The sequence below is a fragment of the Ictidomys tridecemlineatus genome, chromosome 8, assembly GCF_052094955.1.
Source record: "Ictidomys tridecemlineatus isolate mIctTri1 chromosome 8, mIctTri1.hap1, whole genome shotgun sequence".
NCBI lineage: Eukaryota > Metazoa > Chordata > Mammalia > Rodentia > Sciuridae > Ictidomys > Ictidomys tridecemlineatus.
Window position 1 is genome coordinate 7617172 of NC_135484.1, and position 27989 is coordinate 7645160.

At 49.0% G+C, this 27989-nt stretch overlaps 1 protein-coding gene across 2 annotated transcripts; it reads right to left on the reverse strand.

Annotated features, from left to right (window-relative positions):
• Nucleotides 1-9722: 9722 nt before the first annotated feature.
• Nucleotides 9723-27967, reverse strand: Pnldc1 (PARN like ribonuclease domain containing exonuclease 1). Of its 2 annotated transcripts, XM_005321466.5 has the most exons (19): nt 27665-27967; nt 27203-27260; nt 26847-26920; nt 25196-25235; nt 24395-24518; nt 24075-24163; nt 22234-22334; nt 20438-20514; nt 20174-20317; nt 19603-19672; nt 18318-18403; nt 16901-16956; nt 14434-14498; nt 13979-14032; nt 13778-13820; nt 12361-12460; nt 11896-12071; nt 11669-11767; nt 9723-9978 (listed from the first exon to the last, which is right to left on the reverse strand). In XM_005321466.5, the coding sequence occupies exons 1-19, from the start codon at nt 27738-27740 to the stop codon at nt 9915-9917; spliced, it is 1596 nt and encodes a 531-aa protein (XP_005321523.1). In that variant the 5' UTR covers nt 27741-27967; the 3' UTR covers nt 9723-9914. The 2 variants fall into 2 exon arrangements, with proteins under 2 accessions (XP_005321523.1, XP_040139447.1); XM_040283513.2 differs by having other exon boundaries at nt 20174-20514; nt 27665-27934.
• Between the last annotated feature and the right edge of the window lie 22 nt (nt 27968-27989).

A 27989-nucleotide genomic window follows, 5' to 3' on the forward strand; every position in this document is an offset into this window, starting at 1 on the left:
GATCAAATTTGAGCAGAAACAGCCCGCATATATCCTGGTGGGCAAGACAGATCCTGGGGCTGGCCAACAGTGATTTTACACAAACTTCAAAAATTAACTGATCAGCTGATGGGATTGAGAAACTTTTGGGAAAATTAAGACGCCTAACCAAGATTCATGCTCACAACAGCAGTTTTCCTTCTGTGTATGGAACACCCAGTACACGGAGAAGCACTTACCGTCAAGTTGGGGTTTTACTTAGAAAACATTCTGGCTCTCCCATAGCTTGTGAACAAAAAATGAAGGTACATAGCACAGAGCCCATCTCAGCCTTGACCCTGAAGACTTCCAGAGCAGGAGTCAGCATGGCCCATCATGATCATAGAAAAATCTTAACGCACTGACAAAAAGCTTGAGTCTGAGAATGTGGCTTCCGCATCAACCCAAAAATGACTAGACTGTCAGGTGAACTTCCGAGTGAGAACATGAGTTCCCCCGCTGCATACCCTTCCTGGATACGGACTGATGAAATAGGGGCGAATTATGTGCCAAAACAAAACCATTTTGAGTTTAATGTAGGTGATTTAAAAATCATTCTTCTTATACAATTTAGGTTGTAGGGTCAGTTATCTACTGATTGTGCTCACAGTTTATGATAAAAATAATTTAGGAGGATACTCATCTTTCTAGCCTGAATGGCTTTTTTTTTCCTGCCCTGGCATCAAAACCATTCCGCCTCTTGCTTGTGTGGGAAGCAGAGGACACAGCACAGTTCCTCTCTGTACCCCATGGCCACGACAACTCAGGCATAGGACTGAGGTGCAGCCTATTAGAATCTTCCAGTCAGGACTGTTCCATTCATTAAGCAGATGTCCACTAAGCCCTGCATGTGCCTGGCACTGTTTAAGGCACTGCAGATAAAAATAATAATAAGTAGAGAAAAAGGACAAAGAGTGACAGAGGTATTATTACGTTTCTGTGGTGGTCAGGGATGGCATCTGTTATTGTTTAGATATGAGGTTCCCCAGAAAAGCTCATGCATAAGACAATGGAAGAAAATTTGGAGGTGAAATGATTAGGGTGTAAGAGTCTTAATCAGTGTGTTAATCCATTTGAATGGTTAACTGGGTGGTAACGTTAGGCAGGCTGGGCTTGGCTGGAGGTGGGTCACTGGGTGCCTGACTTTAGGGTTTGCATTTTGTCCCCCATGAGTGGAGCTCTCTGTTTCTCTGCTTCCTGGTGGCCAAGTCCTGAGCTGCTTTCCTCCTCCACACCCTTCTTGAGGTTCTGTTGCACCTCAGGGCCCCCAAAAATAGAGTTGGCTGTCCTGGGACTGAGGCCTCTGAAATCAAGAGCCCTGAATAAACTTCCTCCTCTGATATGGTTCTTGTGGGGTCTTTTGGTCACAGCGATGAAAAAGCTGACGAAAACAGCATCTCGTAGCAGTGGCATCTGAGCAGAGGGCTGGCTGGAGCCAGGAAGCTCCGTTTAGAAATTAGGTGTTGCAGCAGCCGCAGAGCCAAGGGAACAGGAAGGGGCTCCCTGGCTCCTGCCGTCTGAGCTGGGACAACATGGGCACAGAGGTGACAATGGTGATGACGACACGAGACGGTACTGGAATGAAGAACTGACCAGGTTGAGTTCAGAGAAATGGAGCTTCTAAAGTCAGAGTGGGACTGAGCAAATAAGGCTTTCCCACGGCTGTGATTTGTCTGCATGTCCTCTGAGGGTCCATCGTGATTGGGGGCTTGGGCCTTCAGCGTGGGGATATTGGGAGGTGGAGGAGGTTTGGGAGACGGCCTAGAGGAAGGTCTCCCCATCTTTGGGGGCCAGCCCTCGCAGGGGATTGTGGGACCAGTATAGATCTCTTTCTCTGCAGCTCAGGGATGACTGCTGTTCCCACACCTTCCACCATATCCCATCCTCACAAGAGAACAGGCCAGTGTGGCCTCCAAAATTGTGAGCCAAATAAGCTTGCCTTCTCTAGTAGGTTAATTGCCTCTGGTGTTCTGTTGTAGCAATGCAAAGCTGGTATTTTCATTTTGCTCTTCTTAGACCTACGACTATGAAAGAGAAGTCAGAGGGTGAGAGAAAGTTGCCAAGCACAGTGGCCTGTCTTTGTCAGACCAGGAAATGAAATACAGCTTGTTGAAACATTAAAGAAATAAAATTGATATTGGTTTGTCCTTAGTTGATTGGCAAGGAACAAAAACTGTTCTGTTTCCTCCTTTGTAAAATGGCAATATTAAGAGAATGAACTTTGGATATTTCTAAACTGAGGTTCCCTGTCCCAGCCCATCAAGGCCCTCCATCCATCAAAGCTGGGGACGTAAATTGTCCCAGGGGAAGGTAGGCTACAGCTTTGACCAAAAAGTCACATTCTTGGCTTCTGAGCTTAATTTATACAGAATTTTGGAAAGACGGAGCAGAGTCGACTGTATGGAAGCCAAAGCGTTCTTGATTTGCAAAAGCTGGCTCTTCGGAGAGGTTTTGTTGTTTATTTTTTTCACATTTCTGACGACTTGGCATGGCATCTCCATAGCAAGCCTCCTGGATTCTGCGGAGTTGACAGGGAAATCATGGGTAGGAAAAAATACACCACGATAAAGGAGCAATTTTCCATCCAAACAGAGATAAGTGCACGAGCAACCAGGCTGGCGGGAAGCCGGGGCTGGCAGGCCGGGGGCCCAGGGTGGGAGGGGGGCTACAGAAGAAAAGCCTCGATGGGCTGAGGGACTTCAGAGCCAAAAGGCTTCAGAGCACCTTCCTGGGGGCAGTGCAGGACCCTGAGGGCAACCTCCATGGGAAGACCCATAACCAGGGGAAGTCACACTGGATGGGCGAGAGGCCACCCTTGAATTAGGCAGCTCTGTCAGGAAAACAGATACCACCTGCAGGAATCGGACGGGGCCATTTGGTTCTGTAGATGACAGAAGGGCTGAAAGGGCAGACAGGACGTGAGGACCCCCAGAGCCTGTAACATTGGACTTGGCCCCCTGGGGAGGGGCTAGAGGATGGAAGCTGTTGCTGAGGCAGGAAGCCTGGGTGCTGCCCAGGAAGCCGAGAGGGTGGGTGACATATGCTGGCTCCTCCATTTCTCCTGCCCCTGCTCCAAGGCCTCCAATTGACTAAACCCAGCTGACACCAGCAGGCATGTCACCTGAGAAACACAGCCTCCAGGGCTGGCCCTCTGAGATAGGTGGCTAATTGCTAGAGAGTGGCTCTCAGGACAATTGGGCTCAGAAGTCACCATGACCCAGGGACTGTGTCAGCCCTGGGGGACCAAAGACTTAGGGTGGGAGCCCAGTGAACTCCAGACCCAGCCAGAACCCAGATGCCAAGCAAAGGATCCCAACGCATGCCCATGGGGACAGAAGAGACACATAGGTTTCAATATATTGGTGGCATCGGGAAAAGAGCAGGCAGCAGCAGAGTTGTTCTCTCTCTTCAGCCACCTAAAAGCCACCTGGCTTCATGCACCCGTGTTCCAGAATGCCCGCTCTTCTCCTGAGACAGAATCAGCAGTGCCAGAACCCACCAGGCCCCAGCTCTCAGTGCGGGTGACCCTGCAGGCAGGCTGCCCTCCCACAGTCATACTATGTTGTCACTCTGCTGACAGCACCTCCTGCTTTTCCTCCAGTGTCTCTCGCTGTTGGAAATGACTTGAATGTTAATTTCAGTGCTCGGCTCCCATCCTATGCTTCTAGCCCACACTCCTTGAGACTGGACCTCGATGGTTTTGCTGTTCCTTGGATTCCTGGGGCCAAGCCCAATGCCTCTGCAGTATGGTGCTCAGACGGCATTTGTTGAAGGGAATAAATGAGTGATGGAGGAATGGGGACAATGGGGTCTCTTCCCTCAGGTCTGTCCAAATAGCCTCTCTCCGCTTGGGCCATCAGACTTTGTTCTTGGAAATGGGGGCCAAGAGGGCTGCAGAGATGGGCTGAGGCAGCAGGACCTGGAGGGGACACCAGCTCCAGGAAGCAGTGCAATGGGTGGGAAGAGCACCCACCAGACCCGAGGGACCTCGAGCCACACAGCAGCTGCAGCCACAGGCCCCCTGCCCCAGAACCAGCTCCGGAAGCGCCCCTCACCTGCTCAGCACTTCATACACCTCTGAGAGATTGGAGACCTGTGGGAAATGCAGCTCCTGAAATCGTGGAGAACAAATCACCAAGAGAAGAATACTGTCTATCTGCTTCAGGTCTTGTCCAGTGGCTGCTGAAGTGTCCTGGAGAACCCCATGCCCTCCACCTCTTCCTTCTCCTCCAGCGTCCCAACTGCCCTTACTCCTCAAGGGCAGGGCCGAGACCCAGATCCTGGGGTTCCCCAGAGGTCTTCCCACAGTCCAGGCTGGGAACGACTGCCCACCACCACCTCCCTCCCTTGTGGAATACATGGCATTCTAGAACGAGAGGGACGGGGATTGCCTGGCCTCGGAGTCCTAGGAGTTCATCAAAGCTAGAAACCCATGAAGTACAAAAACTAGAGCCTTTCTGGACAAAGAGGGACCAAGGGACCCACTCCTATTTTTGTGGCTTTTTTTCCTTGAATAGCTCAATTTAATTACTTAAGAAAACTACCTTGTCCACACTTTAGTATCTCTTCTCTCGGTTTTAATTTCACTTCAATAACTTTTTAATATAAAAAGTTACATAAGTCTCATACCTCAAATCTTAGGTAGGTAGTAAACTTTGTATATACTTTTCCCTGTTCAACAAAAGTATATAACTTTCATAGAATTGTGATCACTAAGATACTAAGTTATATATACTGATATTTTAAAATAGGCCATTTCTGATTTTGAAGGGATAAAAGCTTATACTGTGAAAACTTGTGGCATACAGAGAAGCCTGAGAAATAAATTAAGAATCTTCCCACGAGATAACATTTTAATGCATGTTATTAGTTTTTTGAAGGTAACTCTGCTCGGAATGCATGCACCCCGCTTGCCCCCACAAGCGTGGTCATGAGGATAGAAAGGGCCTAGAGGTAACTTCAGTGATGGGTTGTCTATTAGGTCTTCCCCACAAAGCACCACCATCCCCTGGAGTCCAACACACAACAGTCCAAGCTATTTCACTAAGTGTCAAGACCCATAAAAATCATCACCCAAGCTCTCTTTGGCCATAAAAACAGACATTGGAGGACCCTGTGTGGCTCTGCTCCCACAGAGAACCGGTCGAAAGCAGTTCTCTCTCCACGCTGGGAGCCAGTGGGGGAGCACTTGGCACCAGCTGAGGTTTCCAGAACTGGGTCTCAATATGACAGCAATTTGACAGCTGGGACATGAGACAACACAATGACGGCAGAGAGGGACAGCAGCAGAATGAATGAGTCTCGATGACACTGGGACACGAGAGCCACACTTCTGACATGGGGACACCAGGGGCTCTCTTCCAGAACTGGGAGAAATGAGGTGCCCAGGGAGCCCAGAGGACCAACCACCACCAGGGGGCGTGTGCTGAGATCCCACAAAAGGGCAAGAGCTGTCATTATTTTTCAGTTGTAGTTGGACACATACCTTTATTTTATTATTTTTAGGTGGTACTGAGGATCAAACCGAGTGTCCCACACATGCTAGGCGAGCATTCTATGGCTGACCCACAACCCCAGCCCCACTCTATTTTTATTTAATTTTTACTTTTTAAGACAAGGTCTCGCTAAGTTGCCCAGGCTAGCCTTGTACTACTCCTGCCTCAGTCGCCTGCCCGTGTAGTGGAATTACCTTTATGCAGCACCACGCACAGCTTAGCCCTGACCTTCAGATGTTTGTCACATGTCCTGTTTTCTTAACCTGTTTAAAATTACATCAGGGTAATTTTATTGTGATTAGCAAAATGGTTGACAGCTCTGATATTTGAAAAAGAAAAACAAACCATTAAGGATATCCAATGGCTCCTGACCCCTGCAGGCAGCGTGGGAAGGAAGAGCTGCCCACCCTGGTGGAGGCAGCTCCTGCTCTGGTCTCAGAGCCTCTACTCCACAGGGCTGGAAGAGCCAGTGCTCCCCTCCAAGGTCCAGGGAGAAGCAAATGAACTATTTAGCTGCAGTGCATGGACAGCTGAGTCTAGCGGGCAGCGATTGCCGGACACGACCACAGGTTATTGCTTATAAGGGACAAGAGCGTCCTCTCTGCCACTTGGGGCATCACTCTGTAGGGGCCCTTGCTATGTAGGCATCAGCCCTCCTCCAGCCGGGACCTGCCAACCTACTGTCAGTTACTCAGCTTTCCCTCTAGGTGGAGGGCAGCGACTGCCTAGCTTCAGCCTTGAACCATGCCACCAGCCTGGAGGGACAGGAGACTGTCTGCATCCCAAAGGAGCTTACACCGCAAAGACGACACGTGTAACTAGGGACAAAAATGGCTTCATAAATAGAAGAAGCATGGCAAATACAGTACAAGGTGACAGAGTAGCACCTCCATGAGGCGGTCACAGGGACCTGGTAGGAGGGAAGGTGTAAGGCACCGGCAGCGGCCACCCTGCAGCCACCAAACTCATCCTGCACACACTCTGAAGGTGGCAGTCACCAGCTGGTACAGGAACTGTGGAAACAACAGCCAGGGCACGTTAAGTGCTGCCACCTCACGCAACCTCAGACTAGAGGCCATGGTCTCAGCCTCCCACAAGTAGCCTGGGTGGGTGTTTTCGTTTAGTGCCTTTTTAAAATTTTTGCTGCCATCCTGATCTGACTCCCCAACCTCCAGAACTAGGAGAAATATATACATGTCTGTTGCTGAAGCCCTGCACCCAGTCTGTGGTTCTTTTGTTACAGCAACCAAAGAGGTACTTGAAGGATGTAAAGAGAAAGGTTAGTTAACATTAAGATGAAGACTGCTATTTCGAGTCACAATCTCATACTAAAATGTTAAACTACAAAGAACCAAGTTTCAAAACTTAAAATGATGTGGAGTCACGTCACTTATACAGCAGCCGGACCCACGGACCAGTAAGAACAGCCTGGGCTGGGTAGGCTTGGGGGACCCATTCATCCCTTTTCCCTTTGGCAGATAGAACAAAATAATGAGACTGGGCCATCTTTACAGCTCATTCCCTGATGCTCTAGTTTGGGTCTGAGATGTCCCCCCAAAGACCTGTGTGTGAAAGTTTTGATGATGAAGGGGCGCTATTGGGAGACAGTGGAAATTTAGGAGGTGCCGCCTAGGGGGACATCCCAGGCCCCTGGGAGTGCCTCTTCATGGGGGGCTGTAGGTCTCCAGCCCCCTCCTGGCTGTGTCTCCTCACCAAGCTCTGCTACTCTCTACACTGGGATTGCTACCTCAGCAAAAGCAACAGGCTAAAACCCCTTTTCTGTGTGATTTTATAGGTATTTATAATAGCTGTGGAAGACAGATGAGCAGCACCAAAAAAATAAAAACAGCCCAGTTGGTCACGGTGATGCACACCTATAATCCCAACTACTCAGAAGACTAAGGCAAGAGTATTGCAAGTTTGAGGCCAGCCTGGGCATTTAATGAGACCCTATGTCAAAAGAAAATCAGCCGGGCACACCTGTAATACCAGCGACTCGGGAGGCTGACACAAGGGATTGTGAGCGCAAAGCCAGCCTCAGCAATGACGAGGTGCCAAGCAACTCAGAGAGACCCTATTTCTAAATAAAATACAAAATTGAGCTGGGGATGTGGCTTAGTGGTCAGATGCCCCCAAGTTCAATCCCTGGTACCAAAAAAAATAATAACCCCAAAAAACACTACACACATGGCCCAGAGGTTCCAGCAACATCTAAGCTCAGGCCCCTTCCTGAAGACACTGACACCCCTGCAGGTTCCACAGTCTGAAGTACTCACCCATGCAGGCCCTACCAGGGCACGAAGTACCAAGTGTCTCAGCAGGGGCAGGCGTGAGGTGCCCAGAAGCAGGCTGGACCCTGGACACCAGCCTAGCTGGGTATCATAATGAGTCATTAACTGATCTGAGACTCAAGGGAGTGAGTGCCCCAGGGAGATAGAAGAGAAACTGTGAACCCAAGGAAGAGACAGATGCCCACAGAAGCAGCAAACAGCAGGGTCCCAGTCCTGGAGGTTTAGGGCTCAAGGATTTGGTACAGAATCCACAGGACTGTGGGCAGGAGATGGCCATGTCTGCCTTCCCCCTCGCCTGTGCCTGAAGGTCATGGTAGAGAGGGGAGGAACAGGCAGCAGGACTGTCACAGCCAAGGTACTGGCTCTCCTGGCCTTGTGAAGGGTGCAGACACAGCCAGCAGCTGCTAGCAGAGCGAGCCTGGGTGGAGAGGGCCAGGGCAGACCACCAGCAGAGCAGGGCAGGGAACCGGGAGGAGCTGGGGCTTCATCAGAGAAGGCGGCATGGACTTCTGCTGGGCGGAGTCTGGCATGTCTGTGGGACACTCTAGGAAGGCTCAGCAGGTGACCTGCAGCCAGGAGAGATGCCAGCTGGACAAGAAGCTTCAGAGTCATGCTGGCACAGAACCCATGGTGCCAAGTCCTCCAACACCGTACGCTGAAGGACCGAGGGCATCTGAGAGAAGAATGACCCTGAGGCTCAGGGAAGAGCATCAGCAGACGCAAGGTGCTGGTGCCGGCTGGCCTGGGCCCCGGAGCACCTAAGTCCTCACAGGGCTGCTGGTGGGCAGGGCGACAGAGCCCACTCATCCTGAAAGGGAAGAAGGGCCACAGGCAGACAGAGCTAAGGGAAGGGCAGGGCACCTGGTTTCCCAGGTCTGTGGGTTTTAGTGGACAGCTGATGGTAAAACAGACATGAAGAGCTGCAGGTGTCAGAGCAGAGAGCAGCAAGGTTGGTGGCAGCTCAGCAAGCTCTGCCCCAGTAGGACAGTAGGCAGCTCGGGACACTGCCATTTCTGTGGGAGGCTCAGATCACAGACATCAAAGTGAACTTCACCTGCAAACCTGCCACACTGTTCGGGGCCCTCCCCACTCCCTCCGGCCTTTCCTACAGGGAACAGTAGGCATAACACTGGGTCTCCTGGTCATTAAGGGCCACTGTGGATGGACTGCACCCTGCTGGCTGTTCGTGGACTACCCAAGATGCACCAGGCCTCCAAAGGCCACAGAAAAGGGGAACTCTCCTCAGGTAAACAAAAATATTCAATTAAAATTTAAAAATCCTGGGCCTCCCACTCGGACACTGGGCTGAGGAGTAAAATTGCCCCTGCGGGCACAACTGGTGTCATTTGATCATAAGCTGCCATGAAATCGTGTCTCCCACCCCTCAGGACAGGGATGCTGGAAAAGTTCAAGCTCCTGGCTACATGCACGCTTTATTTTTTCTAGAAAAAACATCTAGAGTTGAAGGCGGCTTTGCTGAATTGAAGTTCAAGGCTGAGCAGAACCCCACTCTGGGGGAAGCAACTGGGAGCTGGTGGGCAGGGAGCACCACAGAGAAAAGCATCGGTCAGACTGAACGACCCAAGGTGCGCTCCAGGGCTGGGGGTAATCTTGTCTCCAAAATGAGTATCTTAATGATTTAAAAAGTTGATCCAAAGTGTCACCAGCACATGACATTGACCCTGCCAAGCTTATTTTTCCCCCTTTGTGATTAAGCTTTTTTTTCTTTTGTGATTAAGCTATTCTTCCAGCAACCTATTGGCCGTTAATTTTTCTCCCAGGGAAATCAGCCTGGTTCACCTGGTGTGCAGCTGTCATGTCTGCTCTAGACAGCCCAGGGTGCCGGCTTAAATCCCCAGCAGCTGTGACCGCTCCCAGTCATTTCCAGAAAGGAAGGACAGCTTTTGCCACAAAGAAATCTTTGCATATAGCACATTTATCACTACAGTATTTACAGAATTTCACATTCAAAACATAACAAAATTTCTAGTAAGGACAATACAATCCACCTGCAAAGAGAATATGATTTACACATATTAACACGCACACACATGCACACACGCCCCAGGAAGGCCTGGCAACAGAACACAGGCCAAGAGGCTTGCAGCACTCAGGATCTGGATCTTCCCAGGAGAAACGCCAGCAGAGCCCAGGTAGTGACCACTCCACAGACTCTGTAAGACAAGGACGTGGGTCAGAAACCTGATTTTTCTGTGACACTGGCAGGTCTCAAAGTAGCAGGCAGACTCCCCCTTCTTCCCGCCAACCCCAGACGTCCTTCCTTTCTTCCTGGTGCCAACACTGAGCTGCTTGCTTATCTCTCAGGGTCCATGGCTCTGGGATACAAACAGTTCACCTTCCCTAGTGATTTAGATCAGAGGTTGGCAGGAGGACAAAGAGCTGTTTGGGAGGCTACCATTTCTCTTCTGCAGTGCTGTCCACTACAGATCCAGCTCCTATATAGCACACCAGAACCCTCGTAAAACTTCAGTAACTGCAAGACTGTCTCTCGAGTTACTCAAGGCGAGCCTTGACTGTGCGTGTTATGGTCCAGGTTATATGGGCAATAACCAAACAGACTCCATTTTACCCTGAGACTCCACGTCATGTAAGAAATGCTTCTGCCATGGAAAGGCCCCACCTCTGTACCCATTACCTAGCATAACATACTTGACAACACAAAATAGCAATTCTTATACAATGTCAAATTATTCTCTTTGGTTTCCATTTTTCCTGGGCAATCTACAGAGATTGATTGTCTAAACATTAGAAACCATTCTCTAATGTGTACTGAAATAGGGTCATTTTGATCTCCTTCACTTCTGCTTGCCTGCTGCTATACCAACCTGAAAAGTCCCATGAGCATTACCAATGTACCCATTGCATTGTCTCGCTAACTGCCCAATTCAGCTTCTGTACCTGCTTGCTTGCAGTTATGTCAACCTGGATGTGATTTTTGCCTTTAAATATCCTAAAATGCTCAGTCTTGGGGCTGTTCCTTGCAGAGACAGTTATAACTCCTCCTGTGGGGGGCAGTCACCGGCCGGCCGGCTAAATACTCTTCAATCTGGACAAAACTGGGACTTGATGTGTTTTCTGAGAAACCTGCCTCACAACAGTGCACACAGCTCTTCTTGGTTCTGCCACTGGCTCCTTCTCTGTCCCCACTACCACCAGGCTGGGCCATACCACAGACACACTGGCCTCCTGGTGCCCCTGCCCTCCACCTCCTCTCTAGCCTACCTCAGCAGAGAAGACAGTTGGATGGTGCCCTTCCTCTGCCCAAACCCCAAGTGATCTCAATTCCTCCAAGTGGCCCTTACTATGCCCACTCAGACAGGACCCAGTTCCTCCTTGCCTCGTCCATTCTCGTTTGCCTACGTCGGCTCACAGTGGCCTCATCGGCCCTCGGTGAGGTGCCTCCCCAACTCAAGGACCCTGCCCTGCACTGTCCTGAGCACCCCCCCGGCTCACCCTGACATCCTTGAGTTTTTAACACGACCCATCCTCCATCACCTCCTTTGAACAGGACCCCTCAGACCTGCCAGACCCTCTCTTCTCTCATTTTTAATAAGCACTTGCCAACTGACACATCATAAGGTCCCCTGGTTAGTACACTCACTGATCACTGCCCTTTAGTACGGAGCTCTGCGAGAGCAGAACTTTTGTTTTACCCACTCACGAAGCCCTAGGACCAACAGTGCCCAACACTGCAGATGCTCCAGTACCTGTAGAACACCAAGTGACCCACAGTTCACTGCACTTGTCAGCAACTCCCTAACGGCCCTCACCAGTGAGCGAGCTGGGCTGAGTCAGACCCAATGGGGCTACAGGCGGAAGAGCAGCCTCCAGCCTGCCACTTACTGTAACACGCAGTTGATGTTGGGGGAATGTCTCCAATACCGGTATAGGGAGACCTGCAGGGTTGGGTGGCACCTGTACTCCTTCAGGATACTGCGGGCACTGCCAAAAGAAATTTGCCAAGGTCAGCCACACTGTATGGCCACAGGGACTGCTCTTAGGCCTGAAGCAGGGGGAGGCAAAAAGGATGACATGGGGAGAGAGGAGGGACTTGGGGCCCGGGCACCTACTCCTTAAACTTATTGGTCAGGAGCAGGAACTGGCTTCGAGTGAGTCGCCTGACATCGAACTTGCAGAGATTCTGGAACTCTCGGTAGACTTGCTGCTCGCTGGCCCCGGGCCACCTCCTAACAGTGAGGATGAGGATGGGAGGCCGGATACTGGGATAATCTGGGCCAGAAAAATTCTAAGAAACATGAAGAACAAAAGATTTCCCACAATTTTTGCTGACATCTTATGCAATTAGATAATGTTTGAAGGGACTAGGAAAGACTGTTTGGGGCTGGGAGCAGGCAAAGAGAAGGATGGGTGGAGCGAGAACGTGTGGGTTTGGGCAGAAAAACACAAGAAACAAGCAGCTTCACAGGGGTGTAAATGCCCTGTCCAGCTCTCGTACCCCTTCAGCCCAGTGACACCAGGCCACCTCCACAGGGAGTCTCTGAGCAAGGTAAGGGAGCAAAATGAAACCTACTCACGATTTTAGGGACCCCAGCTCGGATAAGATTGACTTGGTTCACGTAAGGAGCCAGCACATCGAGGTACTGAGGGAAGGATGGCTCAGGCATGGGTCCGCTGCTGCACGGACAGAGAAGCCAAAGCGCTCAGGCATGCACTTATCCACTGTCCTCGCCATAGCCAAGGATCTGGCGACACAGGGAAATGGCTGCCTTGGGCAATTCTCCACCCCCAAGTCTCATGCCCATGTCAGTGGGCTTCTCAACTGGCTGATTTCAAAGAGCCCTCTCCAGAAAGAGCGGAGCTTCTGGAGGGTCACCCTCTGACAGTTTTGTGACGCTCCCTGACCAGCACTGGAGGCAGGCTCAGAGAGTGAGAAGCCTGTGAGGGGGCTCCACTTCATCATTCCCCAGCACGACACCACTTGACCCCAAATGGCCATCCCTCGCCTGACTTTACTGGACCATCAGCCCCACCCTTCCAGGGACCAGCCCTTGTGTGCAGGCCCTGGGGGAGCACTGGTTGGGAACCAGGCAGGCCTGGACAGCCAGAGGCTTCTCTAGATAGAGCTTTCAGCTGAATTGAAAGGTGCCCGCCCTTCTGCTGGAAGCTTCTTCCTGCCCAGCACACACCATCTGCCAGTGGGCACTTGGGCACTCAGACATTGCCAAACTACAGGAAGGAGGAAGGTGGGCTGGTGGAATTTTTCCCCCCTGGAGGTGGGGAGGAGGAGGGCCTTTCTAATTTTTAGAAAAAGAAAAAAAATTTTCAGAAAAAATTCTCTGATGCATTACGAGACTCCAGACTGGTAGATTTCTCATTTAAGTTATAAAACTCACATCAACATGACATAGAACATTTGTATTTATCACATCCTTTGCCAAAAATGGACAAGTATAGGTAGTTCACAGAGCACAGATCAAAGGTGCCTTGCTAGGTCAGTCCTGAGGAGCAGGCCAGAGTCTGATTAGCTCCTTCGCTGGGCCTGCAAGTCCTAAAGCAAGGGTCCCCAGCCTGGCTCTACGGAAGGCCCATGTACAGCATGCACTTGGTGCCCCTGTTGTGCCCAGTGCTGGAGGCATGGGGGATGCTGCTGTCACAGGAAACACGTTCAAAATTCCAATTTGGAGTTTCATGGGGTAACAGCAAACACACCAAGCTGGGAAGCACTGAAGCAGACAACAGAACCCAAGTGAAACCCTTGATCCCCGGACATTACTTCTCCCAGTGCCAAGAGGGGGGCAGGACCAGCCCCACCCAGGCAGGAGGCAGGGGTGGCAGGAAAGGGTTTCTGTGAAGCAAGGCCACTGTGTTGGCTGCCACACAGGCAGAGGCTGGATGTCTACTCTCCCAGGGCTGCAGTATTCTTCCTCTTTGGGGGCCCTGGGATGTCTTGGTTTCCTGACTGCTGAGTGACTGGAGGGAAAGAACACTCACCTGTGCACCCTCTGAAGGAGCAGGTGAGCCACTTTCAGAAGAACTGGAAAAAAGGAAAAAAAAAAAAACCACTAGAGATGTCACAGGCCTTCTTGAAATATGCAAACTCACACTTTCTATGCAACCCAGCATGATATAAACGAGAACCTAGGGAGGGCACCCACCAAGGCCAGTCTCCTCTGGAAGGACGGCAACTCTTACCTGACCCACAAAGAAAGGCATCGTATGCTGCTTCATGGGGGCACTTGTTCTGGGCTGAAGCATTTTTCCATAATAAGGAGAGAGATCAAGTAAACCATTAGCAATGCACTTGGGAAAGAAGTCTCTCCACCCCCACCACCCTCATGTCCACAGCAACCACAGCATGCTCGACCACCAGCTACCATGGGTGCCTTCTTCCAGCTCACAAGCCAGCTTCCCTCTGGTCCTCCCCGCATGGACAAAGCCAGGAGCCCATGTCAAGGGGGAAACAGACATCACTGGGGCTTTCTGGGATCACACATCTTGAGGGCAGGAGTTATGCAGAGCAGGACAGGAAGACAGAGAAGGAAACCCTGAACTCCACAGCCTCCAGCCTGGGAGACCAAGGTCCAGGAAAAGCCTCAGCTCTGCCTGCAGCACTCCTATGCAAGGAGCTGGGGCTCGTGGGAACATACCATATTTTTCACATTTGCTCGCATGAACAATCACTGGTCCAGAATTCTTGGTGGGATTCAAGTTACTATTAGAGAATTAAAAATAGGACAAAGAACAACTTGCTGAAAATTCCTTCTTGTTCCCCCAAGTCCCTGAAGTTATAAATGTGTCTTCAACACATGTCTTAAACGTAGGTCTAGTCATATACAAATAAGGTCTTGTTAACTAGGCAACAGGACAGGTGACAGATCAGCAGTGTTAGAGGCTCCAACTGGATCATCCTTGGCATTCAGGAAATGCTTAGCCTGAACCCAGCCCAGAGAAACAGAGGAGCCATCTCTGCCCTCTGGAGCTTGCCACCTAGTGGCCTGAGTGACGAGTACAGAGACAATCACGTTTTCCCCCCATAAAGGCAATGCCGAGGAGTAGACGGTGCACTCTGGGCCACTTTGGCCTAGAGGCATTAGGAAGGCAGTGATGCAGGAGAGAAGAGGCAGAGCCAGGGGCACAGAACCAGGACACACTGTGCAAAGCGTGGCCAAGGCCCACAGTGGAGGCAGGGCCAGGCAGAGAAGGAGCTCAATGGCACGTGGGGGCCTCAGGGAGTGCCAGAGACTCAGCCACGAACAGAACTCAACCTGTGATTTTAAAGACCACGCAAGTGGCGGTATGAGAAATGAAGTGGGGCAGGCCACAGGCTGGGATACCAGTGAGGGCTACCACCACAATTAGAATGGAAAATAAAGGCCTGAACAACAGCAGTGACCCCAAGAATGAAGAAGGGGAGATTTTAAGGAGATTTATGGAGCAACATCAACTAGACTTGGCTGACAGACACAGGTGGCCCAGCTCTGGGACACTCGGCTCTGGGGTGTGAAAGCAGCGACAGCATCCAACAGTGAGGAAACCATCCCACCAGTCTTTCAGAACCTGTGTGCTTCCTCTCTGAGCCCAACTTCCTCGTCTGTAAGGCAGGCATGGCAACCTTGCCCACACTACAGGATTAGACGGACTGTCAACAATGATGGACAGCATTTAAGAAACATGGAGTGAGGGCAAAGCAGTGTCTTAGTCCCTGTGGTGAATAAGCTCATTTAATCCTCACAAAGACCTTGTGAGGTGAAACTAAGGCACAGGGAGATTCAACAATTTTCTGCAGGTAACTTGCAAAAACCAGTGAGGGCTGGTTAAACTGGGATTTAAGCCAAGGAAGACTAGAACCAGAGCCTGTGTATTAGAAGACAAAACAAAACCCTCTCTGGTCCCACCTCTTCACACAGGCTCCCAGTATCATATCTGGTGCTACAAAGACAGCAGATACCCAGGCACAGGGATAAGATGGAGGAACTGAGATCAACACGAAATCGAAGGTGCTGCAGGTCAAGAAGGCAGCTGGTACATGAAGTGCCTCAAGGCTGAGGAGGTCCAGACCACAGTGCACCCAGGTGGCAGCAGCTGCAGAAAGGGAGTAGGTGAGGCCCCCCTGGGACTGAGCCAGAGGAGATGGAGCCCACGAACTGAACTGAGTAATGCTCATGGAATGGGTGAAAAATCCACATGCACCGTCCACCCCTGCACATATGCACCCACCCCAGCCAGAAAAGAGAATCCAGGAGGGGATATGAGCCAGAAGAAGAGGGAGAAGACAAGGGTCTCAAATGCCCCAATGAAGCAAAAACCTGTCAGGACTATGTGCCACGTCTTGTCCCTTACGGACACCATTCTATCATCTTAGAAGAGAGGTGAGCCTGCCCTGGTAGGCTAAGCCAGCGCAGGGTAAGGCGTCACGTGAGAGAACCCCCGACAGCACTGGACAGAGGGAAGGTGAAGGCCACTGAAGGGACTCGCTGCACAGAAAACAGGTGCCACATCTCTGAGTAACATGGGTGCGCTGCAGGCGGCCCCCCAGCACTGACTCTCCTAGAGTGAAGAGGTGACGACCCTCCCACTCCTCCTGCCCCCTCCCATGTTTTCCACTACAGGCATGGAGGGCACCATGCGGTCACAACAGTAGCCAAACAAAAGGGATTCTGTTTGATTTTGAGTTTTAAGTGCTAATGCCAGAGAAACCAGAGAAACCGAGGGAGAGGCTAAAGGGAAGGACAGGTGAGCGGGAGGCTGCAGAGAGGAGAGAACCAGAAGGGCAGAGGGCCACTGCAGGGAGGCAAGCCCCGGCTGCCCGGCATACACGGAAGGGCTTGGGTCTGCTGGTAACAAAAGATGTGACAAAGATGGCAAAACAAAAGTGCTCCCGAGGGCAGGCAGGGGCTGAGGGCTTTCTTCCCATCTTTAGCCTTATTCTTGGAAATGGGGGCCAAGAGGGCTGCAGAGATGGGCTGAGGCAGCAGGACCTGGAGGGGACACCAGCTCCAGAAAGCGGTGCAATGGGTGGGAAGAGCACCCACCAGACCCAAGGGATCTGGAGCCACACAGCAGCTGCAGCCACAGGCCCCCTGCCCCAGAACCAGCTCCGGAAGTGCCCCTCACCTGCTCAGCACTTCGTACACCTCTGAGAGATTGGAGACCCGTGGGAAATGCAGTTCCTGCAATTGTGAAGAACAAATCAGAGAGAAAAAGAACACTGTGCTGTCGTCCATCTGCTTCAGGTCTTGTCCAGTAGCTGCTGAAGTGTCCTGGAGAACCTCATGCCCACCACCTCTTCCTTCTCCTCCAGCATCCCAACTGCCCTTACTCCTCAAGGGCAGGGCCAGGGACCCAGATCCTGGGGTTCCCCAGAGGGCTTCCCACAGTCCAGGCTGGGAACGACTGCCCACCACCACCTCACACCACCTCCCTCCGCATTTGAGCGTAGGGGTCTAGAAATACAGAACCCGAGGCGCTCCACAGAGGCCTGGACACTTGTGGAATACATGGCATTCTAGAACGAGAGGGATGGGGATTGCCTGGCCTCGGAGTCCTAGGAGTTCAAAGCTAGAAACCCATGAAGTACAAAAACTAGAGCCTTTCTGGACAAAGAGGGACCAAGGGACCCACTCCTATTTTTGTGGCTTTTTTCTTGAATAGCTCAATCTATCACCCTAAGGCTTGATTTCCCCCACCCCTCTGATAAAGTGGAACTGAACCCAGGGGGGCTTTATACCGATTACACTCACAGACCTGTTATCGAGATGGGACTCGAGTTGCTTAGGCTGCGTTAAATTTACAATCCTCCTGCCTCAGCCTTTTAAGTCACTGGGATTAAGGTATATGCCACCACGACTGGGCCTTTTTGTTTTTGAGGTAGGGTCTCACTCAGTTTGCCCAGACTGGCCTTGAACTTCCAATCCTCCTGCCTCAGCTTTCACCATACCTGGAACCTAAGGCTTGAAGACATTGATCCAATCCCCTTTCTCTGGTCCTCAATTTCTAAGAAGCATTTAAAACAGTTGGGCCCTTTCCTTTTCCATGTGTAGAGGACAACAACCCAGACTACATGACAGTCACCTGGGGAGCTTTCAAAACGGCCTGGCCCATTGCAGACCACACAGGAAGCTAACAGGGGCTGGCGGCAGTTTGTAACTTACCTAGTGATTCCAACTCACTGTCCCCAGAGAAGCCATGATCTCGCACTCAGCAAAGATGGTTTCTCAAGACTCTGAGAGGGGACCCTTCTACCCTCATGTACTTTGATTATGTTGTAAAAGTTTATGAAAAATAGATCAGGCTCTGAATCAAATCATTGCACTGTCCACTCTAACCATCCCAATTATATACAAATGAGTCAAAACCTGGGAGCTTGAATGGGGGAAGGAAAGAAATGACAACTAGTATGATGAACAACCATAGGTGACAAAATATGAAAGGAAATGGATACCGATTTTTACTGATTTTATAAGAGTTCAAGGAAAGTTTTTGAAAAGTGTTATTAGTGTGGACACAATTAATCAAGCAATTTCATTCATACCTTCCAGATATCCTTTGTCACATTCTTGGTATCAATGAGAACAGGAAACAGGTCATGGATATTCTGCTTAAACTGATCATAGCTTTCTGAGGGGAAAGATCCAGGGAGTGAAAAGGGAGTGAGTTTGTTGGTAAAATGGGAAGGAACCACCATCTAACCTAGCTTGCCACCAACGTCAACTAGTAAAGCAAATGAAACGAAATAGAAATTGAAAACCACCTTATTTCTGACGATTGAGGATTTTTTAATCTCAAGCTACCCTCACCACTTACAGGTGTAAACAACAAGAGGTTCCCCACTAAACTCAAGATATCCTCTAATGCAGTTTGAGAAGCTCTAGCCAATGGATAAGAGAGGGAGAAATGGTGTTTTGGAAAGGCAGATAAAAGAAAAATCATTTATAAATGACTGTTCAGAGAATATCCAAGAAAAATCAGCTAAAAGTCATTTGATGAGAAGTATACTGATAAAGGGGGAAAAACTATTAACTGACAAATTCAAAGTTATACCTGTATGTAGTTTAAAAGAGGTTTAGTGCAAACAAACCAAATCCACAACACACACCTCCCAAACGAGGGGCCCAGTAGCCCTCTTCCTGCCTCCACATCCCCTAGTCCACAGGGCAGCCACTTTAGTCCTCCTCCCTCAGGTCTCATGCCCGTCTCCACAGGACTCCTACGTGCTGTGATGGGGCACCTGCGGCTGATCACTGCTTCCCGCTGTCCCCACCCCATAGCACAAGCTCCCCACAGGCCTGCCTGCACCACCCTGGGGCGCCGTGGCAGCCGGTGCCTCTTCCTTTCCTGCACTCTGTCTCCCTGCCGTGAATACTTTGTCCCACAGTTTGCTCAGGTTTTTGTTGAGTGTACACTGTTAATTTTACCCCTAATCCTCCTGTAATTCTCTCAATATGCTCAGATCAACCACGGAAAGGCGATACAGCCACAAGACAGCATCATATGACATTAAAAATGTCATGCAATAGGTTTAGCAGGTTTTTAATGACATAAAATAATACTTCCAAATACAAAACCAAATGTACATGATTAAATATGATTTCTGATTTTGCCAAATCTTACACAATGGGCCTGAGCATCTTCAGGAATAGAGGAAGGATACCAATGCAAATTTAGGGTTTTCTCCCTTGAGGAAGTCTCTGGTCTCGTCTCTGAGCAGATGGTAACAGATCTGAGGACTGGACCCTGCTGCACCTCTGTCGACACTGGGAAGTACAGGCCAGGTGGCAAATAGAGATACAGGAAGGAGATGACAAGTCTGTCCCTACCTGGGAGAGGTCTGAAGAACTTCTCATGGAGATGCAACAGATCCATCATCATATTATGCCCCACTAAGGGCTACTTGGAGTAGATCAGCAGGTGAGAGAAATGAAATTTTAAAAATTATAGAGACAGACACCAAAGACTAAGATTCTTGTGAAGGATGCATCTTTGGAACCCACTGCCATTGTTGTCACGGGACTGTTTCATCCTCTGTCTTATGTGAGGGAGTGGGACTGCTTGGGGGAGGTCAGTGGAGGGTGGGGCAGGACAGACTCAAGGAAGGACTTAAGCAGGGTTCCCTGCTGTGAAGCAGACAGCTCTTTCAAGAAACTTTAGGTGATTACTGGAATCCCTATATTATAGGAAGAGGCAAAAAAAGTGATTTCTTGTGGAGAGCCTTTCCCCACACTAACCCATCACGATTTGGTAAATGGTTAGGTCAAGGGAGCCAGTTATCAAGGAGAAGAAGGGACTCGTCTTAAGAAATCAGATTTTACTGTTGAAGAATCCTTCAACATCTAGGGCCAGAAATACGGAAGACTGTGAAAGTCCAAGAAAAGAGATTTTTTTCCCTACCTTCTGGGCTTTCACCAGCATCTGGAAAAAAACAGAAAAACCCCTCGCAGAGAGGAGAATCTGCTCCTTCCAACAGCTGGCTCGATCACAAGAGGCGTTCTCAAGGTACCAGCGATGCTGCTGACTCACCTTCTTCACCACCACCTGACATGAAAAATAGACAAATAACAAAGCAGCGGACAAGCCTTTTAGAGAGGCTGGATTTGGGTGGGTGAGAGAGGCAATGAAGCCGCTAAGGACAGCCCATTTCAAGGGAGGACTCACGCCCTGATCTTTCAGCATTGTCCAGATGTTGGGGAGGGCCTGCCTCAGCACCAATTGGACCTCAAAGGCCTGGAACCCTGTGGGGCAAACACAAGACACGACTGAGTGGCACAGCCCTTCCTCTTCAAGAGCCCCAAGAAGACGACGGGCTGGGGTGGTGGCTCAGTGCAGAGCACTTGCCTAGCATGAGTGAGGCCCTGGGTTCAATCCTAAGCAACAGATATAAATAAAGGTATTGTGTCCGTCTACAACTTAAAAAAAAAAAAAAAAAAAAGAGCCCTAAGAAGAAAAGAAATGCAGAGATTGGAGCCGTGGATCACAGCAAAAGGCAGGTCGTAGAGGTGCCTAAGCTCACCAGCCACATGACAGAGCATGCAGGGCCTGTGGTGACATTCTAGGGCAGCATTTTCACAGTTTTTGACCTCAAAGATGATTTTAAGTTGAAGACACCAAAGTTTTTGTTGGATACAGCCACTGATGTTAACTATTTTAGAAATTAAAACCTTCAAATCAAAAAAACATGGAATCTTCTTTTAAAACAAAAAGCTCCATATACAATAACAAAAGTAAAATTCATAAAAAGAACTACTTTCCAAGTCAAAAAACATCATGATATATTATTTTACATTTTTGCAAACTTTAATATTTGGCTGCAATCGTATCTGCTTTTGCACTGAAATGTGACAAAATCCCAGTCTCTGACACAATGAAGAAGTGTTACCAGCCTTGTCAGATGACTCTGGGTGTTCTATAACACAAAGTATGATTTTGGCATGTGGTAACTTCTTAAAACCTCAGCTGTCACAAAGAATCTGAAACCACTGTTAATGGACTTTCTAGCACTATTACTTTACAATAACCACAAAAGATACCTGTGTAACTGCCTATCTGACCACTATTCTTATCAGAAAGGTCTCGGTGTTGGGAAGCTGTCAAGCTTATGGTAGTAGATGCAAGTTCAAAACTTGGTTATGTCTTTCATAACTACTGTTATTACTATGCATTATTTTCCCTAAAGGGTCAGGCTTACTTTTTCCATTTGGAAAATAAATGCAAAATCCCAAGTTCAAACAGTCAGATCTTTCTAGAAAGAAAATGATATTCACTTGGGGGCTGGGGCGGGCAAGGGGGACAGATCCAGCTCTTAAAAAAAAAAAACAACACCCACACTCAAATGCTCTTCAAATGCTCTTCCTTTGCCCCACCACTGGGTGCGGGTATGCACCAGCACAGCTGCAGAGTGCTTTTCTGCATGCTATGTTCACATAGGATACATACAGATGACCCATCAAAGGCTGAGACTTAGTTAGCACTCATACCACTTCCTCACCAAGCAGCTTCTTAAGCCAAATCGGCTTTTTGCACTGAGAGCAAGTGGCTGTGAAGAAAGCATGATGTGGGACTCCTGCCTTAATCTGTGCTGAGGTGCTGGCAGGTGTAACCCCCACTGCTATGGCACCAGGGAAAAAAACGGTACAAAAACAGCAAGTCATAGTCAAGTGATATACTTTGATATAGAGCACTCAGGACAGGATGAACAAGATGGCTCTGAAATGAAACTTGACTTCCTTGGCCTTGAAATTCAATGTTGGTTGAAAAGCTTTCCGACTTTCTGATTTCTGAATTCTGAAGCTTTATCTGACCCCAAGGACTGGGCACCTACTAAGCAAATGTATTAGACTCAGTTGAGAGGCATTTGGGACCAGGATCTGTGGGAAAGAGAATGGGTCCCCCAACTCCTGTCACGTAACCATGATCCAACACTCCCAGTACGGAAGGAGCAGCCTCTTGCCTACCAGCAATACCAGGCAGAGTCATCCGGTCACCTTCCTCAGCTAGGTCCAGCCATCGCGTCACCTCATCAATCACCACCTTGATTTGGTCTTTATCCAGAGAGCTGAAAATGGGCACATGAAAATGCAAAAGTTGGAGAAAACCATGCCAGAATCACAAGACTACGTTAACAAGAGGTTCCAGGAGCTCCTGGTTTTCACATCATGAGCTCACGAAGAAAACAGATGAGCTGGATGCAGTTGATTGAGCCTACAAACCCAGCAGCTTGGGAGGCTAGAGCAGGAGGAACATGAGTTCAAAGCCAGCCTCAGCGACTTGGCAAGACCCTAAGCAACCTAGCAAGGCTCCGTCCCTAAATAAAATATAAAAAAGGGCTGGGGGTGGGAGGTGCTGGGGTTGTGGCTCAGAGGTAGAATGCTCGCCTAGCATGTGTTGATTCTCAACACCACATAAAAAATAAAGTAAAAGTATTGTGTCCAACTACAACCAAATAAATAGTAAAAAAAAAAAAAAAAAGGGATGGGATGTGGCTCAGTGGTTAAGTGCCCCCGAGTTTGATCCCCAGTACCAAACAACAACAACAAAAGACCAAAACCAGATCACTGTTCTTCCATCTTTTCATGCAGAAGGCAGGCAACTTCCTGGCCTTCGTTCTTCACAGGTTCCTAGAGCTCATGTGATCCCCACCTGTCACACTAGGAAAGGAAGTGGCTCTAACCAGCTCTAAAGGCCACTGTCAGGACTGTCTTCTTTGTAAGGCTTCCAGAGGCAGGAACACCCACTGGGAGCGTAAGGAAAAGGAGGACTTTGGCAAACCCTCGGCTCCTTGTTAGAAATGTAAGGACATAGTGTTCTTTGAAGTGAGGAAAGCTCTTTCTCCAACATTTGAAAATGTCAGATTTAAGAAAAAAAAATTTTTTGAACCTTATGAAATCCTACATTTTTATATTAAGATCAGGAACAAGGACAATAACAAAACAACAAAGAAGCTCTCCAACATTACACAAGATCATTAAGATCATTACCTGGACCATGCAGTCATCATATTTCAAAGTTATAAGCTGTCGAGTTGACGGCCCTTCCTGCTAAAGGTGGAGAATCTAAAGCCCAAAAGGCTTAAATGACTCGTTCAACAACTGGTCAACAGTTCTGACGGACAAGAACTGAGTGGCCAGTTCCATTGCCACCCTGTGCTACTGTCTTCGCTCTGGTTACTCCTGACCATAGTGCAGACAATATGAGGCTGCAATGTGTGGGACAGGCACAGGAGCCAAAGCAAAGAGGTAGCAATCTTGCCCTCGATGGGGCTGAGGAGCGAGAATGTCATACAAGTCTCGCACATAGCAGGGTCAGGCATGCTGGGGGACACAGCCAAGCCAAGGAGGCCCAAGTCCAGAGTCAGTGCCTGGAATGACTGGCACAGTCAGGGCTATGTGCGAGTTAGCCTTGAAAAGCCCTCAGAGCACACTGGACATTAACAGACCATCTCACAGCAAGTCCAACAGAGTGGAGTTGCCCCTCTGGCACTGGAATGGAAATCTTGGTGAGTTAGCAAACTGAGTCAGCTTCTGTTTTTTTCATTTTTAAATGCTAAAAATCACGCTTGAAGCAGTGAGGGGTTTACACAGGAGCTGAAAGGGGGTTGGAAACAGGATTGCCTTTCCTCACCTCAGGTGGAGGATCCCCAGCACCAGCAGCCACACCGACTGGCTGAGCAAAGGAGGCTGATGCAGTTACCACGACATATGGATGGTTCAAGGTCACCACACTCCTGGAACCAGCACAGACCCCACAGGACACAGCAGCAAAGAAACCAAGAGGCACTTAAAGAAACACACCCTACCTGCGAACTCTCCAGTTCCCTGTCAGGATGTTGTGCTTAATTTTTTTCTCCTGTTCTTCATTCATATATGGGATTCCATTTTTAAGAAACTAAACACAGAAAACAGAAACTAGTGAGAGTCATCCTCTAAGCCACAAAGGAAGGGGAAGGGGAGGAAGAGGAATGTATAACCACACCACCCCAAATGCACCCCATCTCAGGAGATAAGGAGGGCCAGGCCTACTTAGTATCTCACGGGAAAAACGGGAAGAGGAAAAGGGTCCTGTGGGCCCATTAGACTGGACTTTCAACCTGCCCCCTCCCCTCCTCCAATGCCATACCTTGTTATAGTTGAAGCCGTATTGATTCAAAAACTGAACACTAGAAGCCTGGAAAGAGAATTCTGAATCCAAAATCCCAAATGTTGTAGGGAAGAGAAAGAAGTTATATGAATGGGCTACATACCTATAAAAACATAAGAAAAAGCCAAAGGCACTTAAAACACACACACACACACACACACACACACACACACACACACACACACACCCTGACTCATTAAGCAGCTTCAGAGTAGATTCTTTCTTTCATCCATTTAGGAAAAACTGTGCTTCAGATACTTTGCCTGGCACTGAGAGCCAAAGAACAAAGGCAGTGATCCTGCCCTCAGAAAATGGTCTGCTACAGAAACAGGCTCTCAATGAAACCACCAGGGCTGCTGCGTAGAGGCAGTCCCACAGCTGCTCTGGGCAGGAGCCACCCCATCAAGGGAGCACCCTTCCACACTCCTGGAACCAGCTGGTACCTGTGAGCTAGCAGGCAGTTCAGACAGCACCCTCATCACAATACACAGTATTAACTGCTCTTGTGAAGGTGCACAAGAGACAATGGAAAAGAGGACAGGAGCATATAAGGTACCAGGCAGGGGTGGTGGAAAAGGCCTTGCAGAAATGGTACCTTTCAGGAGAGACCTGAAGGTAAGCTGAAATCTGCAGGACAGAGCCAGTGGAAGAGCCAGAAGTAGGAGAGAACAGAGTGTCCAGGACAAAATGACTCAGACACCAAGGCAGAATATGAAGGGGAGATAGCTGTAGAACACAGATGGGCAAAAGCCCTGCTTTGCAAAAGCTCTTTATACGTACTTGTTGAACTCCCCTTCGATAGTGGAAAATACAGACAATCCTAGAAGAACAATAGCGGAAGTAATGAATACTGAGAATAAGCTCCCTGAGGTGAACACAGAGCCCAAACATTTCCATCAGGACTTTGCATCCACAGATACTATGTGGGTGGCAGGACAGGATAAGATCCTTATAGAATGAGACAAGAGTTGAAGCTGGGTGCAATGACACGCCTGTAATCCCAGCAGCTCAGGAGGCTGAGGCAGGAAGATCCCAAGTTCAAAACCAGACTCAGTAACTTAGTGAGGCCCTGTCTCATATCTCACAATAAAAAATAAAAAGGGTTGAGGAGGTAGCTGAGTGGTTAAATGCCCCTGGATTAAGTCCCCAATATCCTCCTATCCCCCCACAAAAAAGACAACTATGGCCTGTTCTTCAAACAAGTATTTAAAAAAAAAAATCAATTTTCATAGTTTTAAAACTAACCAGAGGAAACACCAAAACCCATAAAGTAAGTCTTACAAATTTAACAGCTTTTAAATGACTATTACCAAAAGATAAAAGAAAAATTCAAAATGGTGTGTGTGTTGGGGGGTGAACAACAGAACATAACCAAGAGCACCAAGAGCTGTTGTCCACACTTTTCAGAAATCACACAGTTAAGAGAAACAGCAAAGGACAAGGGTAGGGAGGAAAACAGATGTCCAGTGTCATCCATAGTGAAAGCTAGTCAGTAGACTCTGGCCCAAAGTCTGCTTTTATGAAAAAGCTTTTTACAGGAATAGGGCCATGCTCATGGGTTTATATGTTATGTGCAGCCGATTTCACATTACAAGGGTAAGACTGAGTAGCTATAACAGAAATCACATTGTCTGCAAGATCTAAAATATTCTCTATGGAGCCCTTTATAGAAAAGGTTGTCAACATTTCTATCATAAGATGTAAACAGACTAACAATCATTTTTCCTTTACCAGGTGGACAAAAGTTGCAGACCGATAATATCCAGTGTTGGAGAAACAGACACATTCTCTATTGGTGTAAACAACAAAAACTTAGTGAGGGCTGGGGGTGTAGCTCAGTGGTAGAGCCCTGCGTTTACAACAAAATGCTAAACTACATATCATTACTTCAATATTCCAACACATACTGTAACTTTGCAATTCCGCTGCTAAAAGTATCTCAGATGCATATACTCACAAAAGTACAGGATCATATATATAAACACCAAGGCAGTCAGTGCAAGTCTGTTTAATTGTACAAAAATGTAATTGAAACATGCTTACTAGCAGATTAACAGATACATTGATAGTTTGTAATACTATGTGCTGTTAAATGAACATGTTTGTATGTGCTGATATATAGATCTCCAAACCCCAAACTCCATGAAGTAAAAACAAAGGGAAAAACAAAATATTTGTGATATAATCATATGTCCAAAATCATACACCCATTTTTAGTTGAAAGACGGAACAAGGAACAACAGTAATTGTTACTTAATGTTGGTTAAATTTTCTGCTTACTCCAAAGTGTTGGATCTAAAGTCAAAAACAGAAGAATACAAAAATGATAGCCAATGTGTTTGAAAAAGTGACAAAGCCATTTTCACCAATAGGAAACAAAGACAATATCTTCTTAACAGATGCATAAGGAAGAGATGACCCTCAGACTCACCAATCTGACAGATGGTAAACTGCTGAACACTCTGGCGGGTCTTTAGGTACCACTCGGATGGCAAATCAAAAAGACTGAAAAAACAGGCATCAACAAGATCTGGTCAAGACACTAGGGCTCCAGAGCAGGCTCACTTGGCCACTCAACCAGGGGTCACATCTTTTCCTTATTACAGAAACTAGGGAATACTACCAGCATTAGGGGACTAATACTAGGTCCCACAGGTGGGAGCAGCCCACACAAACTGAGCTGCCCCACCCAGGGAAGCCAACCCTGCGCTGCTGAGAATCATGTTGGTCTGGCTGGGGGACACAGGCCAGCCAGCTCTTTGGGCTTTAAGACAGCTTTAGCTTTACCTGATCTGCTGCGGTCCCGAAAGGCTAGAACGAAGGCCAGTGAACTCTATGTCCAGACCTAAGGGGGAGGCAAAAGATAGAGGAGTCCCCAAGCACAGGGCAGTCACCACTCCACAGTGCGGAAGCCACAGGTGGCCTAAGCACGTTGCTCATTTTGTGTTCGAGAGGCCAGGTGGGGGCAAAAGGGGAAAATGGAGGGAACCGAGGCAAGGACCAGCCAAACCATGGGGGTGTACCTGGACCTCAGGGAGTCTGGCCCAAGACATCAGGGCTACTCAACACTCCTGTGAGCGATGCCTATCACCCCCCTGCCTGCGGGCGTAAGAAGTCCGCCTGTCCCTCCGAGGGGCAGGGGCCGCTTTGAGCCCCCTGCGGCCTGGCCACAACCGTATCCCACCTGTGCTACCCCGTCCTCCAGCTGGTCCACTCTGGTGACCGGGCCCGCAGTCCCCGATACCTTACCCACAAAGTCCGCGTCCTGGACGAGCTCCTGCAGGAAGGGGAGGTTCTGCTCAAACTCCTCTGCGCCCAAGTCCATGGCCGCTGGGCCGTGGGCGCCAGTGAGGCCACGTAGTACCCACGCGCTTCCGCTGCGCGGGGCCTTAAAGGGCTCGTGCACGTGGAAACCCGCCCACCCCGCGCGGCAGCCGCATAGCCTGCACCTGCCCCTGCCCACCGGCCTAGAGCCTAACTTGCTCCCAAGGTGAAGGTCGTTTGCAAAGAAGAGCTGCCAGTTAGACTGAAGGTGTCCTTGGCGCCCAGATTGTCTAGCACTCGCCTACTCCCT

Excerpts from the sequence above, each read along its gene's own strand:
- Pnldc1 (XM_040283513.2), bottom strand. The coding sequence starts at position 27,740 with ATGGACTTGGGCGCAGAGGAGTTTGAGCAGAACCTCCCCTTCCTGCAG. Across the intron at positions 20,515-22,233 it reads GACTCTGCCTGGTATTGCTG|GGTTCCAGGCCTTTGAGGTC; the intron begins GTAGGCAAGAGG and ends TTTGCCCCACAG. Across the intron at positions 9,979-11,668 it reads AACATCAACTGCGTGTTACA|AGTCTGTGGAGTGGTCACTA; the intron begins GTAAGTGGCAGG and ends CTTGTCTTACAG.